A 17,556-nucleotide genomic window follows, 5' to 3' on the forward strand; every position below is an offset into this window, starting at 1 on the left:
AGTCCAAATAAAATAATTCGACCAAATTAAAGTATCAGGGTCACTCAACAACAACAACTAATAAGAATATCATACATATTTGTATAAAAATTTAAATTACTTCAGGTTTAAAGTAGTTAGTAGATAATTATATGCAACTTGACTAAGCTGAAACGTATATACACTTGTCACGCTTTCTCGAAATGATCATTTAAGCTTTTTCCCAGGGATTTATCTCTGCATATTACAGGCTTATTTTGATGATGATGATGATGATGATGATGATGACATAAAACAGAAATTAAGGTTTTCTGAGGAAACCACATTTAAAGTTAGCTCAGTATTATGCTATAAATTACAGTCTCTCTATAATGTAGTTTAAAGGACGACTATCTTCGGGTAAGATAAATATCAAAGTGAAATAATTTGAAAACGTTTAACTACTGGATGCTGAATCAATAATATCGCGCATATACTAAGACCTGAATGACATGAATTCAGAATATTTTTTAAGAAATCTTAAACCAAGATTAAAAAAGCGTGATATTTATTTTTCATGAAAACTAACTTCAACCGATTACAAATTAACACACTGCAGTGATCATTTCTGCCGTTAACGAGATGACGTTTAAAACCATACTATAATTCAACAGCTGCCTTAACTATTGTAAGCCAGAAAATCCATTTGGTAGCACAAAACTGTATGACAATATATTTTCAAATTATAAATCAAGAAATCAGAACCAAAGAATTCCACTACGTAACAATATTAAATCTGAAAGAATATGTGCTCTTTACCAACAAACGAAAACTTCATTCGAATTAAAGATAAGTTGATCAAGTGTAACCATTAAAAGTAATCTATTACATCTGCAAGAGACTTTATTAAGTTTTGATATATGTTAACAAAACCTAACAGATATTATGACTAGTTTCAGTAATTATTCCTCATTACAATGAATAAGTGTACACACATTTACATAAACAAATGGATTATTCCAAAAAATGCTATAATCTAAACTCTGTATAACCCTTAACAAGAATTATATGCACAAATATGTGCAGTTATGTGTATAAGCTAACAAATATGTAAGTGTTTAGACATAGAAAAGTTTTCCCATTGCCTGGGAAAATGTTAAAATAAGTAACTCATAGAAAAAACGATGGACATATATAAAACACCTAAATATAATAAAGAAATAATTAAGTCAATTCCTGTTTAAACAATTAAACGTATATATATTGAGATGGTGAAGAAGATTTGTGGCTCAGGTGGATGATTTTGATGGAGTTTTGTTCTCTAAGCTGGATGGTTTGGTCGTGGAGCTTTCATCGTTCTTCTGAACGACATCATCAGCACAAAGATCAGATAGAAGTGAAGTGTTCGAATTTCTCCATATGCGTTCCACAGCTTGTTCTGTACACCTAGACGGTGATTGGTTCTTATTCAGTAAGAAGCTCCACGACCAAACCATCCAGCTCAGAGAACAAAACTCCATCAATATATATATATATATATATATATATATATATATATGCATTCATATAAATTCTTGTGTATTAATCAGGAAAAAAACAATTAATTACTTTGAATGATAAAATTAATGTATATAATTGCATAACAATGGATTATTATTATTACTTTATAACAAGTTTCAGCTATAACTTGCAATTTATGAAACATGTACCAGACAATAGGTATACATAATCATATACATTCTTATTGAGGAACTGGTATTTTAGAAAAAAACAATTTTAATTTGGCAATTATATCATATTTACAAATACTTCTGACTAAACGTATCCTCAACTTACAAAATCTTAAAAAGGATTGTGAATATTAAGGTCTTTAAATGAAAGTAAACAGAAGTATTATTATTTATTTGATAACTTAATCATTTGGATTGTTTTCATAACGAACTAAAATTAACTGGTAAGGCGTTAAAGACGTAGAACTTACTGACAGTCAGTTTTGTCTCTGTTCAGTGCTTACCAGTAGTATTTACTGATGATTTCTCTAGAAATTCAACTAAGAACCATCATGTATAATGTTAAGTGTATTACACTTAGATTAGTCATTTGAAATAGTCTGAAAATACAAGTTCAGCGATGGAATGTAATTACCGATTGATTCTTCATCACGATTCCACATCAACAAATACGTTTCAAAATTAAGCATGAAATCAATAGCCATATCAAACAACTAGTGATGGACTAATTTAACAACATATTCGATTGTTTTCTCGAAAAAAAATCAATTATTAACTCAAACTACGTAAAATTAAAAATAAAACAAAGTAATACAATCGTCTACTTATTACTAATCGTTGCGTAAGAATAGGAATAGAGATTGAGTCAGTTTGAAAATAACCAGCAAAATATAAATGTTTAGTGTTATTTGTAAAATACTAATTAGTTAACAACAAAGGTACAAAGAAAACTAGACAGTCAAACTATTAGGATTAACTACGTAGGGATAAAATCAGAAATTAAAATCGAGGTTAAGAGTTCACTGGCAAGACCGGAGGTCTTTAGTTCGAACCCCACGCGAGAGATCATGGATGCGCACTGTTGAGGAGCCCCGTACTAGAACGAAACGGCCGTCCAGTGCTTCTAGGTTTTCCATAGTGGTTTAGCTTCAAATGAATCATGATCTCAACCATTAAACTTACTATAATATTCACAAACCCCTATTCTGATAAAATTGAGAAACTGAAAAGTTCTAGAAATGTTAACGAGAATAAATATTAAGTCAGGTTAAATTAATAATATGTCCAAACAATTTTTGTACACAAAGGTGTAATTATGTATATTTCTGTGACTTCTGATGCATATAAAGAATGATTTCTGAAAGATGAGAAGGAGTTCGACGGGATTATATTTGCAGCTTAAAAAGTTAAACTTATATCACAAATTTATGACTGAGGATGAACAGAGTATTTTCAGCTATAATTTTAAAAATACCTTCACAAATCGATATATGCCACTTTTGAATGTTAGAAACACACTTCATCATTTGCTTAAACTAGTGTTCAAAATTAAATTTGACAGTACAAGTCAAATTAGTTAACTCCCAATAAAAAGGAGCACCCATCGTTAACGTTCCAATTTAAAAAATACATTGATTTAAGTAGACAATATGCAATACATATAGTAGTTGTAACTAGACATAAATGACAAAATGGGATAAAATTAATGGAATCAAATTTAGTCAAATCATTCTACTGACTGAACTATAAAACAAAGTGAACATTTTGTTACATTACTTTCTGATATATCGTTTTTCTATAACATTTCATTATTATTATCAACAGCCAAAGTAGTTGACACGAATTTAATTAAAATGTACATTTTTTTCAAATGACAACAATATTAGCTCAACATCGCTTTCATATGGATAAATGACTTTGAAAACATTGGTTACCAGGGCGAAATTGAAACAAAGCCATTCAATATTTTCTAGCACAATTAAAATACATCATATTTAAATTAAATATGGTAGTTCTTACTACAGGCTGACAACAACGGTTATGAAGATATCATGGAATGACATTGACTGACTGGGAGAAAGAAGCCACAATAATGAGAGATTTGCGAATCTATCTGCATTTAACAAATTGGTTATAAGTAGCACAATATTCCTACACAGACGCACAAACAAAGCTACATCAGTCTCACCAAGAAGAACAAGATAGATCATAACTGTAGCACTAAAAAGTTTAGAAAAACAATAAAAGACATGAGAACCAGGAGAGCAGCTGACATAGCTTCAGATAACCACCTAGTTGAGACCAAGATTAAGCTGAAGTTAAAGAAACACTGGTCAACCGGACAAACATCAGTAAAAAGGTTCAGTACAGCTTTCCTATGAGATATTGACAAACTCAAACAATTAAAGTTAGCTCTCAACAACAGGTCACAAGCCTTAAAAGATTTACTCAAAGAGGAAGAAACTGTTACGGAGAAAAGCTGGAAATGGATTGAAGAAACACTAACTTCAACGTGTCAGGAGGTTCTGGATAGAAAGAAGCATCATTACAAAGAGTGGATCTCCACAAAAACCCTGGAAAAGATTCAAGGAAAGAAGAAAAAAACACGGCCATCAACAACAGTAGAACAAGAACAGAGAATATCAAAGCACAAGCTGAATACACAGAAGCAAACAAACGAGTGAAGAGCAATAGAGCCTGCGAGCAGAAATACGTGGAAGAGCTAAAAATGACAACGGAAAAAGTGCATGAGGAGGAAATATCAAGCAACTATGCGACACGGCAAAGAAACTGGCAGAGAAATATAGTAAACCAGAGAGATCGGTCAGCGACAAAGAAGGCAATACAATCATCGAGATTCAAGAACAGGGGAACAGATGGGTGGAACAATTTGAGGAACTCTTGAATAGACCAGCCCAACTAAACCCATCGGATATTGAAGCAGCACCTACAGACCTTCCTATAGATGTCACCCCACCAACGATCAAAGAAATCAGTGTGGTCATCAAGCGAATCAAGTGTGAGAAAGCAGGAGGACCTAACAACATACCAACTGAAGCACTGAAGTTAGATACAGAAGTAACTGCAAGCATGCTGTAACTACCAGGAAAGTGTTGCTGAACCGGATGAAGGGTTCAGAAGATCCCGAAACTCGAGATCAACAGACTGGATTCTGTAAGGATCGGTCGTTTACAGACCAAATCGCGACACTACGGATCATCGTTGAACATTCAGTTGAATGGAACTCGTTACAATACATCAACATTATTGACTATGTGGCGTTTGACAGCGTGGATATGAGAACCCTATGGAACCTTCTTCGACATTATGGTGTACCTGATAAGATTTTCAACATCATACGGAATCCACACTGCAAAGTTGTGCATGGAGGACAGCTGACAGATGAATTGCACGTGAGGACCGGAATTAGACAAGGCTGCTTACTCTCCTTCTTTCTCTTTCTTCTGATGATTGACTGGATTGTGAAGATCTCGATATCTGAGGGAAAGCACGGAATACGATGGGCAGCATGGATGCAACTACGCGATTTGAACTTCGCAGATGAACTAACCCTTCTATCCTATACACACGAACAAGTGCAGATGAAGGCAACTAGTGTAATAGCAGCCTCTGCATCTGTAGGCCTCAGTATACACAAAGGAAAAAGCAAGATCCTTAAATACAACACGGAGAATGCCAACCCAATCACATTAGGTGAAGCTCTGGAAGATGTGGAGTCTCTCACATCCCTGGGAAGCATCATCGATGAACAAGGAAGATCGGATGCAGACGTAAAGGCGAGGATCGGTAAATAAGGGCCGCATTCCTACAATTGAAGAACATTTGGAACTCAAAACAACTGTCTGAAAGCCAAAATCAAAGTCACAATCTTCAATGCGAACGTCAAGACAGTTCTACTGTATGGAGGTGAAACTCGGAGAACTACCACAACCATCATCAAAAATGTACAAGTATTTATAAACACTTGTCTACGCAAGATACTCGATATTCGTTGGCTGGATAGTATTAGCAACAGCTTACTGTGGGAGAGAACAAACCAGCTTCCATCTAAAGAGGAAATTAGGAAAAGACGATGGAAATGAATAGGACAAATATTGCGGAAATCATCAAACTGCATCAGGAGGCAAGCCCTAACTTGGAATCCTGAAGGCAAACGGAAAAGATGAAAGCCAAAGAGCACACTGCATTGAGAATCGGAAGCAGATATGAAAAGAATGAATAGTAACTGGAAAGCATCGCCTAGGATAAAGTTGGATGAAAAGTGCTGGCGGGCGACCTATGCTCCACCAATAGGGGTGATAGGAGTTAATATATTATACATATATAAACCGCACACCGCAGTTTCCCAACAGTGTTCGACCTCGTCTCTTAGAATTTTCTATGAAACAAGCGAATTTACATTTCTGGCATGCTTTGTATAGATGAAAATGGAAAATCAATTTGTAGAAAGTTTCAAAGTGAACCAAGATTGTATACATCTTCATAATTTGATCTGATTAAACCGGCTAAGAAACACGATGCAACTTGCATTCTTATTATTAAGTTACTTGAATTAATCCAAGTGATAAATCTGAAATACTATGCACATTAACCGATCTCCAGTTTGCTTTATGATATTGTATACAATGTTTTGTTTATTATTTTTTCGAAGAATCTTATCCCCTATATATGGAATCCAATCATATGGCTTATCATTGAACAAAATATTCAATATATGGAATTTTCTTGGAAACGTTTATTTAACGATAGTGGCGTTGTCTAGAACCAGTTTGGCGTCGTGAACAATTACACTTATCTAGTTATATCTAAATACTTGCACAAGTGTTTCATATTCAATGCAAAATTAACCCAGGCCAAGTAAATGAAAAAATAACTGATAACTGTAAATAATCTTATACATATTTCATACTCAGAAAAGAAGCAAACGTAATAAATCCTCACAATGTCATAAATACATCTATGTTACCTTATAGAATGTAGATACTCATACTATAGTGGATATTTGGTCACGCAACTGTAATCCATATAATATATTATTTAACAATGATGAATAATATATCCATCATTCAGGGATTAGAACATGGCCACCGTATTGTTTGAATTGTCATTTAGATGGAATGTGTTTTGATGTTGGTTAGCCAGAATTAACTAAAAGCAGGTTTGAATCTAATAACTTTGCATTTAATCAACTGGGATTATTATTCAGATAATTATGCATTAACGTCTTTAGTTTGATTTATATCTAAAGCAAGTTTGACTTACAAGACTTCATAGATGCATCACAAGGGATAATACACCTCACCACTCTTGTGTACATAAAGCTGGCAACCTATGGTGATTAAATGCGTTTCACTGAGATAAATTATTCAAGATTAAGTTGTGATCCAACTAATGTTTGTCGGAATTAATGACACATAATGGAGAAGACGTAAAACACATGATGTTAAAATCAATGATTTTAGTAGTAAAGTTATTGAGTATCAGAGACATGTATCTATTAATCAGTTTAAAAATGTAATTAATGATATTGCACTTCTTGTCTTCGTCTAACAATCTTTTATTACCAGTTCTACTAAAATAAACTATGAATATCCAGCCCGTTCACTTACGTAGATACGACAATTAATGAGTGTCATGTAACAGTATCCTAGATACGCAAGTATACATGTGAACGGTACAATAGAATTCTCGATAGTCAAACTCATCAATGGCAAGAAATTGATTAGCATTAACAACCTATGAACATAGTAATGTATTGATTTTCAGGTACGCAGTTAACATTTTAGGTATCTTTTACTGCATATGCTACAAGTAGAACAGTAGAAGATTGGATGCAACATACAATGATAAGTCGGTTGATTGGGAGTCGGGTAAGATATTTGTAAAAAACGCTCAACAACAAAAAATCTTCCACATCCAAGGCTGGTTATATATATGAGTAAAATGAAAGGTAATTTTATGTAATCAAGATGTGCCATCAGTCGATAAAGTTACGAACCTGTAATTAGGACTTTGTAGACAGGTGTCGACTAGGTGGTTAGTGTCGGCCTTATAATCATAACCAGTCGTTGGAGAGATTACGTAACGGTTGAAAATCGGTCTCATTGGTGCAAATGTACTTATATGTCAAGTATTTACATGATTGAAATAAATCATTTTTTATGTTGTAATGAAATACATTAAAGCAAATAAGTGCTCCAAAGTTACTAGTTTTTTTCTCAATGGTTATTGCCATCTGGTAATATCTTAAAATAGGACATTTTTGTTTATACACTCTGGTTCAATAATTACTGTATAATCTATCAATCAAGCTTAAATTTTACTGCACACTCAAGATAAGGACAGAATTGAAAATAAATATTACTTTCAAGTGTTTTCGGCTATGTGTTTATTTGTGAATTATGTATAACAAATTGTTTTGCATCTACTCTCGTCCGAATACTCCTATTACTAACATTAGTTTATTTGATTACTGTTGCCAGAAATGGTAAAGTACGTGTTGTTTACTCCCCTTCGCAACAAATGAACGTTATTTCTACGACAATAACATAAAACTTGACCTAATCAAACTAATCTAACACTGAATTCTTTCGACAGAAGATATTGCGAAAATTATTCGTTTATTTCAAATACCACACATTTACAAAAGAAGGTACATAATACACAGATTATTGTATACAAAGAATGTAAACCCCCTACAGTTATTTTCCTTACGAAATAAAAACGTTAATTAGATAATAAAAATTATGATAGAAATTACGAAGACAACTCAATCCATATTTACAGATGAATACTCGTCCATATACCCTATTTGTTTAAATGAATCCAATAAACATTGAAAGTTCCATGCATTCATGAACACCTACATGAACATAGTGAAAAAAAGCACAAAATGTTTGCTGACATCAACTAAGATAGTGATTTCACAAAGAAAAAATGATAGAAACTTACTTTACATAAAACCATTTGTCAACTATGTCTAGTGATTCGATTAGTTATGGTTTGAAAACTTGAATTACGAGTTTCAAAACTATGGAATGCAATATTCACACAATTTGGTGACATGGTAATTGAAGTGGAATACGAAGGTGTATATAAAGATATTTAAATGAAAATGAATCAGTAAGACAGGAACAATATCATCATTTAGAATGATTCAATTATATGTTATGCATTAGGATTTCGATACAAGAAATATCCGCTAAGAGATTTTAAAGGTTGTTACAGATAACTGTTGAGGCGTTGAAAGGTGCTTCTAATACATCAACGAACTCGGGTCGCTAATAATTCCCATTAGATTTTATACATCAACATGATTAGTTGGTGCGCTCAAAGGATTTCTAATTCCAGTGTCTTCTAAAACTCGAAATTCTCTGGTAACTATAGCTTTTCACTTTTATGATGAGGTTAATTTTGCTAATCGAGCGTCAATCGTATTTTCACCATCTGATTTGTTTTAGGTTTTTAAACATATTAGACTGTATGCACCCAAATAGAAAGCAACGAAATACAATGAATTAACCATATTCTTTAAATATTCTCATTCTTGCTTTGTGAAAACGTAGAAATGGTTAACCAAGTCAGTTCCGTAAACTTTTCCAATAATAGATATAATAATTGATGACACAAAGAATTCAGAGTGACTATTTCCTTTGAACAAGTGAAAGGATTATAAGAGTATGAAAATAAGATTATTTATTTGGGTTCAGTTGATAATTACTAAAGTTTTTACACAAAAGACTTTTATATTTTAGCTATTATTTGCATTTGATGAGTTCAGGGTATCTACTCATATAGTCTTACTTAGAAATTTAATTCATGAAATTTAATTAGGCAGTTTGACTGGTGTCAAGTTTGATTCATGATTTGAATAATATGAAAATGTGTCCCACGGTAATATTGGAAAGGTAGATGATGCCACGAAAGTACAAATACATTTGAGAAACCTTGTTACTGGAGAACATGGATGCTGTAATAAGTTTGAAATTTTAAAAAAATTGTGTAGATCGCAGTTTCGATGACACGAATAATCACCGAGGTTGAGGAGAGTCAGCTCTACTTCTCAAAATACTCTCATACGACCACGCGTATTCAGCCACTACGAGGAAAGTCCTACTCACTGCCTTCTTGCGGCGGAAGCGCTGTTTACGAAATTAAGAGGACGAAAACCGAATGGCTGAAACTTTAACCGTGTTGGTAGATATCAAGGATCCATGTTCGGGAGTTCGAAAACCCTGATTCCAAGCCAATAGTGAACATGGAATCTAGGATCCTGGGGAAACAAATGAGGTATGAACCAATTATTAGTCACGAGCTACCATGGGACTGCATCTCCTGACGTCGCCCCACTGCCCTTTGGATCGGACCTTCAGGTCGAAGGCTCCCCCCCTAAAACCACCTGCTTCGGTCTGAGCACCCGGACAGTATCACAGCCCACATACAAAACAAGTGACTTGTGAGGCACATATGTATTCGGGGCCTCTTTGTACCAATATTTGTGTTAAAATAATGATAATGATAATTTGCATTTGAGAATCAGTCATCCTTAAAGATTTACGCATGATAAATATATGAAACAAACTATGTTACTAGGCACAAAGAAATACACTCGTGATCATTATAAACTGGCATTTTAAAGAAAGAAATTCATAATTTATCGCTATTTCCCAATGATCATCCTCTAAACTCAGAAGTAGAAGTCAATTTACGCGAACAGTGGACATTTATTTCGTCAGTTTTTTAGTCATTTTTAGCAGTTCAAACTAATGAATCCATTATATATCCAGAAAAGTTTGCTGGACAAAACTTTGGACTTATTTAAATTTCAATCGCTGAGATTATTTCAAATATAATTCTCACATATAATGACTTCTCTATACTCGGCGCCCAATTTTTGTCAAACTATTCGTTCTAATATTGACGAATATGCATATGATGAATCCATGTTGGACTGAACAGTTGCTGTAAATACATAATGTAGACTAAAAATCAAATCACATGATTATTACAAATTTTTTCGTAATAACTCCAACAACTGTTGATTTTTAACAGTTATATGTCATTATTGTTAATCATGTAGACCAGTGAATCAGTAAAATCTATTGATTCCAATTGGAAAAACAGAGGAATCTTCTTCTTGTTGTTCAATATGATTGTAGTTCAGCGTTATATATCATTCTTGTTACAAGTTCAAACCAAATGGTTGTTTGTAAATAGTAAATACGGTTCATAGCTAAAATGTTCTTATTACCAGTATTATAGCAATACTGACAAGAAATGTTTATAGTAACTAATAATTACTAAAATCATCACCGATGCTTCAATTGTTTATTTTTCCAATAGAATAGGAAAATATTAGACTATAGGTCTTTTTTAACTTAATTAACAGAATTTAGATCAATGATGCAAGATCATCTAGTCATGCAACAATATAATGTGTCTAATTAGAGGAAAAAATGAACCACTGAATCCCAATTCAGTAATTCGAACCATCCAAAAAGGACTTGATCTAACCAAATAATATGAAAGGTTTTTGTATATTGTATCCACTGGGTAGAAGTGATGTTAATTTGAGGGAATTGCAGTGTTTATGTAGTCTGTACATCCACCCTTCAGTCATCAATTTGCATTTGCGGGGTGTTCTGCTACCCAGTTGATTCTATATTTTCTTCTCTTCTAATCTCCAAGCTTCTGTCTTAACCATGCTTTTTGATGTACTGAAACTCTTCTCTCCATCCGTCGACTATAACAACTTTCACACCATATTCTACCATATACTACTTACAAGCAATAATGTTAGTAGTATTTACTAAATGAGGAACAATGTACGCTCACTATAAATTTTTTGATAAGGTATTCAAAAACCTCAACCGATAGTGGACAAAAATCATTATTTGAAATCAGAACAACACATTAACACCAAAAAGACGAATCGCATAACAACAAAAATGATTACCATATAAGGATATGATTCGCAATCTTTATTGATTTTATCACTTTTCTTAAGTTTGGCTATAATTCGTCTTGAAATCCAATCGCCCATTAAAGAAACTGAAGCAAGCTGTAAAATTTGGGAGAAGAAAAGAAAATAGATGGTCGTATTTTTGGGAATAGGATTATTAATCACATAAAAAACAAAGAAAGTAAACGATTATAGGTAATAAGTATTAACTGAGTTGATAGACACCTCAACGATAGACGCCCTAGTAAAAAAAAATCCGGATAACACAAACATATACATCATTTTTTACAATAATTACAAGCAAAAAAGATACATCTTTATATGTACATAAAGTCAAAAAAAACTAAACATTAATATATATATGAATTTGTATGATACTTTATCTGACTAAAATACCATAGACTTTCGATTGATAATGACCATAAAATAGGAAACTATACGATCTAATATTTGCCCAATGAAAGTAATTGGTATTTCAATGAGATAGTATAACAGTATCTCATCTTTTCAATGTTAACCCTTTATCTTATTCTTACAGACAATTTAAAATAATAATAATAATAATAACTGAATTCGACCGAAACTATCAGATTGTAAAGTGAACAACCCATTTAATCATATTCAATAAAGATACAAAAATCATTACAAAGATAATGAATATTACACTAATTGATTTATATCATATCATCTACTACTAACAAGTGTACAGTAATAAATTAATTTTTAGTTATATAATTATTTTTAAGAAGAGAAAAATTATTTTGACAAGAAAGAGAAAAATAAATTTAAAAAATAACAATAATGTTACGACATTATAACGCATAGTCCATGATGTAAAACAGAGAAACAAGAAAGAGAAAGATAAATTTCAATTCATAGAAAAAGTAAGGAATATGGTCTTTTTCAGATTTATGTATCTATGAATCTATGTGATAGAAAGATATTGTAGAATGATAAATTGTAAGTTTAAGAGGTGATAAAAGGATAACCATTATTTCGTGGAACAAACTAACAGTTGATAACAATTTCAATAAGTATTTAATTGTATAATCCGGATGATTCAGTTATGAAGTTTTTATTGTTTATTTTTTCAGATGAATTGATTAGTACATACTTCAAGAAGAAGTGAGCTAGCAGAGTTTCTCATCTACAATAGACTAAAATTTTCTTTTGTTAACCTGGAATCTGGTTGGTTGCTGTAAATAATTACATTGCATCCTCCATCTCATAACCGATAAGCCACAATATATATAAACAATGTATGATGTCTGCGAAAGTATTACACTATCAAATAAATCTACATAAATGTTCGAAACTTCAATATTCATGAAGATATCTATCAGTGATATAATATCGAAAAGTTTTAATCGACAAAATAATGAGTATTTACGTTTCACCACAATACAACTATAAAATAAGCAGTGTAAAGAACTAAAAATCTAATAATGAATAGTTCGGTTAGAATAATGTTTACAAAGGAGGAAAGAGATATAGCCTGGAGCAAAAGGTTGTCTAAAAAAACAGCTACGTTAATTCCTTAAAAAACAAAACATAACAAGTTCACAATACTATTTCGTGTTAAGAATATTCTCAATCTACTCAGGTATTGAAAATTGAAAAGGAAGATTTATTGAAAAATGTAACCTTTATAGTTGAGAAACAACTATTTTCACTACTAACCAACCATTCGGAATAACTGGGTATTGACGAAAAAACGGAGATGTCATAATGATAATAATAATACTGAAGTAGTCAGTTTGGTATGAGGATTGTTGATACATATTAGTAACACATAGTGACAATAAGCTAGAAAAATAAAAAGAATCATGCTTGGTTCAATAAGTATTTGTACATCTATACATCCGATAGTGATACATTTAGTAAATTTACATATTAATATATTGACTGATAAAATATCAACACTACTTCAGTTAAAATGAAGAGATAACGTTAATGAATGCAAGAACTATATATGATTTTCTCTTCACATAGTATTTTGTAAAATGAAATTAACACAGATGGATATTTGTATGATGAAATTAGGAAAATAGATTAAATCAACTGTAAAATAAATTATTCTCAAATATTTTCCCGAAATATATTCGTTTTATTATAATCAATCTCTTTTCCTTACTTATTTCAATGTCATGAGATCGAGCAAATGAATAAGTCAAGTTACAGATCATAGTAAGTCATGAGATACTAATCAGCACTATCATTAGTTAACGGCAGATAATAATAAAAACCTATTTAGTTTTGTACTCTACAAACATACTACTTACAAGTAACCTATGCATTTTCTTACTAAATTGTTTAAAACTTATGGATTTTCATAAAAATTAAATGATAATATTGAAGAAATTTTCATTACTGTTGTTGTAATCCAATACATAATATAGACCAGATGAATTCAATAACATCTACTAGAGTGAAAAATTAGCATTATGTGAAATGTATACATTTACACTAACAACCCCATATCATCTAATATTAACCAGTTAAAACTATCATTGACCCTTTTATAAAGAAGACTGAAAGATGGGATCCCACAAACAAACAGACTTATGCACAATTTGATGTTGAAAGGCGCATGTAATACGGTAATTTATCATTCTAAACTGATGCTAAACTGAGGTCAGTAAAGAATAAAACTTTAAATCACATAAAACAGTTTTCATATTAATTCAAGCATTTTTAATCGAAATTTACGGGGACAATATTTCTACTAGAAATTATAAACTCTCAAAACAAAAAAGACTTACAGGAATGGAAATCTCGATATCACTTGATGTCTTCATGTCGGTATACAAAACAGCACGTAACATTTCACAAGCATATAAATTGGAAGCCTCAGTATAAGTCAATCTGGAAATATTCGAAAATGCAGGTTGTTAAAATTATTTTGGTCTTATAACAGATAGTAAAACTAAGTCCATAGAATTTTAATATTAAGAATAATCCCATTTTACAACACCTTCAGTCATCTTCGACTCAAACCATAGTAAATATATAGTAACAATGATGAGAAAGACTGAACGTTGTGGTTCGAAAAGAGAGAATGCAAAGGTATATCTAGGAGAATACCGAAACTTGTGATCGAATAGAAAATATATCTGCGTCATTGTGAGAAATTCTGAGCATTATCAACAAAAGTCTCCGACCACATTGTTGTACGACACACACCATGTACGTGTATTAAACATAAGGTCCATCCCTTTGACTGCAAATTAATGATCGTCGGGGTTAATTCTGAACTTAATAACCATAAGGCGTCATTGGGCTAACAAAAAAGAGTTTGGATGACTTAAAACACAATTCGATTGGCCCAAACTGGGTGCTGTCTGATACCAATTAATAAGTAATTTTATTTGAGATTTGACGCAGTGTACAGCCTGGTGTCCAGTTAAAACATGCAATTACGGTTGAAGTATAGACAAATTATAACATATATTCAAATCACGATGTGCGTGTGTAAAATATTAGAGAACAAAACAAACTCGACTAGCCAGTGGTTTCATGTAATCGAAGACGACTGAACTTTGAAACGATCCCATGACTAAATGTTTCAGTATTACATCGAACATTTTGCTGTTTCATCTGATCATTGTTATACACACATAATATGAAAAAATATTCTAGAACAATAAACAACAATTTTAAGTGATCAATTTTAGTTGTTCTGTGCAAGGATTGACAGTTTCCAACACAATTAAACCTTTGACCAAAAGAAAAGTATAAACAGTTTTCGTAGGTTACATTTGGATGAAATTTCCTCCATTGTTTTTGTTTGTTCTTTAGACATTGGTGATTTGTGAGGTATATATAAATATAATGCATCACATCTGATATAAAATTGTCTGATACGTTAATGTTTACTTGTCAAAAATTAAAATGTCAGTTATACTTTATAGTATGGAGTAGGAATAGTCTACCGACTCGCTTCTTCTTCTTCTTCTTCTTCTTCTTCTTCTTCTTCTTCTTCTTCTTCTTCTTCTTATTATTATTATTATTATTATTATTATTATTATTATCAACGTAACGATCTTAAACTAACCAAATGATTGACAAATTAGTAGACACTCATAATCTTTTAGGCAATACAGTATACATATGTTCATATTTATTTAAAGATATGAATGATATCTACTAGCGTTGTATCTATCATGACTAACACTGCCATATTAACAATAATAATAATAATCTTACTAATACCATGAAAGCAGCTTTAGTAGACTTTGATATACATAAACATGAGTGGATATTATGTTGAATTGACTATTTATTATTACATCAGATTCGGAAGTTAATTTAATAAGAAAGCAATAAATTAACAAATACAAATAATAAATGACAGAATGAAGGGAAATGTTTTTACCGAACTGTGAGAAGATATTCATGTGAAAAAAATAGTTGCGAATAAGTTTCCAAAGGCTAGTTAATTAACTTTCAGACAAGTGATTGAATACTTATAACAAATACATTAATAAGTAGTATACAAATTTCGAACTTATGAAAGCGGAATCCGTCATAACTGTCATGAATTTCTTCAAATAGCACAAAATAGTATACTTATAAATAATGAGTAGTATTTTCTTTGTAATTCATTAAATTGAATCTAAATGATGTCATATCTAAAGTATAATATCTATGTGAACTATACAACCTTTTTCAAACGCCAAACTGAATGACAATGAAGCTTGTCATTAATCATTTGCTATGAGATTAATTGTCCAAAATTTATATTGGGAAGTTGTGAACAAGTCTGACGTGAACTATATCCTAACTGATGACAGTGTGTGATAATCAAATTAGAATAACATAAAGTGGAGGAATTTGGAAAATGGTATTCATTAAATTGTATATTTCTTGGCTTGATATGTAAATATTTATTTTATCCACAAAGAAAAGAATAAAGAAGTAATAATCATTTAATTAACACCATAGGGTATATCAAAAACGTATGTCGAATTATATTCCCATATGATTCATATAATCTCATATTATTTATTCACATAACTACAAAATTTTTCAATGTTTACAAACTATACACACATATTCAGAAAGAAAGAAAAACACATAGTCAATCAAAACGTTACTTGTATGACCAGCCTGGTTGATAATGTTGCCAAAATCTGAATAACTCCTCAACTAAAACGTGAAAACCAGCTTCACATTGATTCCAATCTTTCGAAAGCTCAAGGAGAGATATCTGCAAAATGAAGATTTAAAAAAAAACTAAATATTATAATTAAGAAAATATATATTAGTGTTGATTTATGCGTAAAGAAACAGAACCGAAAAATATTGTGCCCAAGTATGTGATTAGTAACCAAACCGCTTCGCTGCACTGGAAGAATTTTTACAAGATTGATTCCTATGATCATTAAAACAGGAAGATCGTGAATACTTATATTTTAAGTATATGTTTGTCCAGATATCAATTTGTAGAGGTATACTACGAATATTTTCTAATCACCCACGACCGCGCTTTCAGGAATAAAATCCAGGACCTTCGATCCCGTGCGCGAACCTTAACCTTTAAACTGTTGAGCCACCGTCCAACAGTATTAGTGTCTAAATTAAATCAATTCATGATATTACGCGACGATTTGTTCAATATAAAGTTAACCTATGAACCATGTACTTATATTCGTTAGTTTTGATGCTTGATTATTTCCCTTGAAAAAGTTTGGATCAGACTTCTAAGCGAAACGTTGGGTTTATTTAAGGTTTAAACGTCAAGATTTTCACCGATAAAATCTCCTCCTAAATCTCTTAATGATCATCCATTTTGTAAAATAAAAACCGTCAACTTTTTATAAGATATTCTACACTCTTAATGCGTACATTAACACTAAACATCAGAAAAACCGGTATTACATTAACCACGTAATAAAAACACTGTCAAAAATATAAGATATTTCAGTGAAATAACACTAGTCCAACGATCACTAAAAACTTAAGTGTACCCGATATTAGATTTGTTTTAATCTTGAAAGCTTTTAACACATATCTATCTAAATTAGTTATAGATAAAGTAGGAGGCTGACATTAATGCATGACAAATCACTGGATTATAAATAAATCATTAATGACTTCTTTTAT

The 17,556-nt window shown here is 31.7% G+C and overlaps 2 protein-coding genes across 3 annotated transcripts in view; one reads left to right on the forward strand and one right to left on the reverse strand.

The window, feature by feature from the left end:
* Positions 1-4,217: 4,217 nt before the first annotated feature.
* Positions 4,218-6,330, forward strand: MS3_00000895 (uncharacterized protein). Its single transcript, XM_051208478.1, has one exon. It carries the CDS (start codon positions 4,595-4,597, stop codon positions 5,282-5,284), a length of 690 nt encoding a protein of 229 aa, XP_051074921.1. The 5' UTR covers positions 4,218-4,594; the 3' UTR covers positions 5,285-6,330.
* A 327-nt stretch (positions 6,331-6,657) lies between these two features.
* Positions 6,658-17,556, reverse strand: part of MS3_00001943 (uncharacterized protein) — a gene marked incomplete at its 3' end in the record, with an annotated part of 36,674 nt that continues 25,775 nt past the window's right edge. The window contains exons 10-13 of one of the 2 annotated variants that reach the window (XM_012939741.3): positions 16,548-16,660; positions 14,214-14,316; positions 11,446-11,550; positions 8,260-8,352 (exon numbers count right to left, since the gene is read on the reverse strand). In XM_012939741.3, coding sequence (XP_012795195.2) covers positions 8,260-8,352; positions 11,446-11,550; positions 14,214-14,316; positions 16,548-16,660 — 414 coding nt within the window. Of the gene's footprint in view, positions 11,551-14,213; positions 14,317-16,547; positions 16,661-17,556 lie in introns of both variants that reach the window. The other variant, XM_051209464.1, reaches the window with a different exon arrangement.

Source organism: Schistosoma haematobium, chromosome 1, assembly GCF_000699445.3.
Source record: "Schistosoma haematobium chromosome 1, whole genome shotgun sequence".
Lineage (NCBI taxonomy): Eukaryota > Metazoa > Platyhelminthes > Trematoda > Strigeidida > Schistosomatidae > Schistosoma > Schistosoma haematobium.

Coding starts and splice junctions, on each gene's coding strand:
- MS3_00000895 (XM_051208478.1), top strand. CDS start 4,595: ATGAAGGGTTCAGAAGATCCCGAAACTCGAGATCAACAGACTGGATTC.